The sequence below is a fragment of the Lepidothrix coronata genome, unplaced genomic scaffold (genome assembly GCF_001604755.1).
Source record: "Lepidothrix coronata isolate B3197 unplaced genomic scaffold, Lepidothrix_coronata-1.0 Scaffold606, whole genome shotgun sequence".
NCBI classification, from domain to species: Eukaryota; Metazoa; Chordata; class Aves; order Passeriformes; family Pipridae; genus Lepidothrix; species Lepidothrix coronata.
This window is the reverse complement of record NW_016690786.1, coordinates 11,284-12,625: the sequence shown is the minus strand read 5'-3', so window position 1 is coordinate 12,625 and position 1,342 is coordinate 11,284. Positions and strand designations below refer to the sequence as shown.

General features: G+C 61.1%; 1 protein-coding gene across 1 annotated transcript in view; it reads left to right on the top strand.

The window, feature by feature from the left end:
- The window catches only part of LOC108510283 (zinc finger protein ubi-d4-like), a gene marked incomplete at its 3' end in the record, with an annotated part of 15,568 nt that overhangs the window by 2,949 nt on the left and 11,277 nt on the right, over nucleotides 1-1,342 (top strand). The window contains exon 2 of the mRNA XM_017839952.1: nucleotides 118-275. Within this exon, the coding sequence (XP_017695441.1) occupies nucleotides 118-275 (158 nt within the window). The remainder of the gene's footprint in view (nucleotides 1-117; nucleotides 276-1,342) is intronic.

The following is a 1,342-nucleotide window of genomic DNA, read 5'->3' as shown; positions in this document are numbered from 1 at the left end:
GGGAACACCCTGGGAAGGGCTGGGAATGCCCCAAAATGGTCTGGGATCCCCAAAACCAACCCGGGAACACCCTGGGAAGGGCTGGGAATGCCCCAGAACCACCCGTGGACCCCCCAGAAGGAGTTTTTTGAGGGAAATCTTGGAGTTTCCGGAGGTTTTGGTGGGAATTGTGGGGTTCCAACGGCTGCTTTCCCAGGGCAAAGGCGTGGGAGGGGCCCGGAAGAAGTTGGACGCCGCCATCCTGGAGGACCGGGACAAACCCTACGCCTGCGACAGTGAGTGCCACCCACCCCAAATCCCGGGATCGGCCAGCCCGGACGTTCCCACTGCCAGGAAAGGGCGGCACTGGAGCTTTTCCCACCGGGAAACCGCCCGGAGCCGAGGGCTGTCCGACCACCGGCCCGGAAAAACGGGGATAAACCTCTCCCAGGCTCCCAAATTCCCTGGGAACCCGCCCCGGGCGTGCGACGTTCCCCAGGATTTGGCCGCGATTCCACGTTTTTTTCCCCTTCCCGGGCTTTTCCACGGCGCTTCCAGCCCGGAATCTTTTCCCAGCCTCGTTTCTCGTTTCCCTTTTCCTTAACTGTTGTTCCTGTCCCGTGGTTTTCCCGCCCTGTGGAGCCCTTCCATGGCTTTTTTTCGGGGATGAGCCCTCCCAGATCCCAGAAAAACCTCCCGTCCTTCCTCCTCCTCCTTCCCGGCGCCCTTGGAATGGGATCTGCTCTCCCCTGAGCCACCTCCCTGCCCGGTGCTTTTCCCGCTTTTCCCTCCATCCCCGGGCGGGATTTGGTGGGAATAAACGGGAATAACCCCCCGTCCCTCTCTCCCAGCGGATCCTGGAGCCGGATGATTTCCTGGACGATTTGGATGACGAGGATTACGAGGAGGACACGCCGAAGAGGAGAGGGAAGGGCAAGGCCAAGGTGAGGATTCCTGGGAAAATCCGCCGGATCTGGGGGGTTCCCCAAATCCCTGAGACCTCCCAGGGCTCCCCCCCTCCATCCCGGGATTGAGGAAAACCGGGATGGGCAGGAAAGCCCCCCCTGGAGCCGGGATAACTCTCCCTAAGGAGCGTTAAACCCCCGGGATTCCTCATGGATCTGCCCCTTCCCAAAGCGGGAAGGGCCCCGGGAGCATCCCCAGGGATTTGTTGTCCCACCCAACGGCCATTCCAGGCCCTTCCCACTGCGTGGTGCTGTTGGATCACTCTGATCCCGGATCCCGGCCTTGGTCCTTCCCACCAAACCCTTGGAGCTCCAAATTTTCCCTGAGCCTCGGCTTTTCCTGCCCTGGATTACCCGGGAATGCCCGAAAATTGCCTGGGAATGCCCGAAAATTGCCT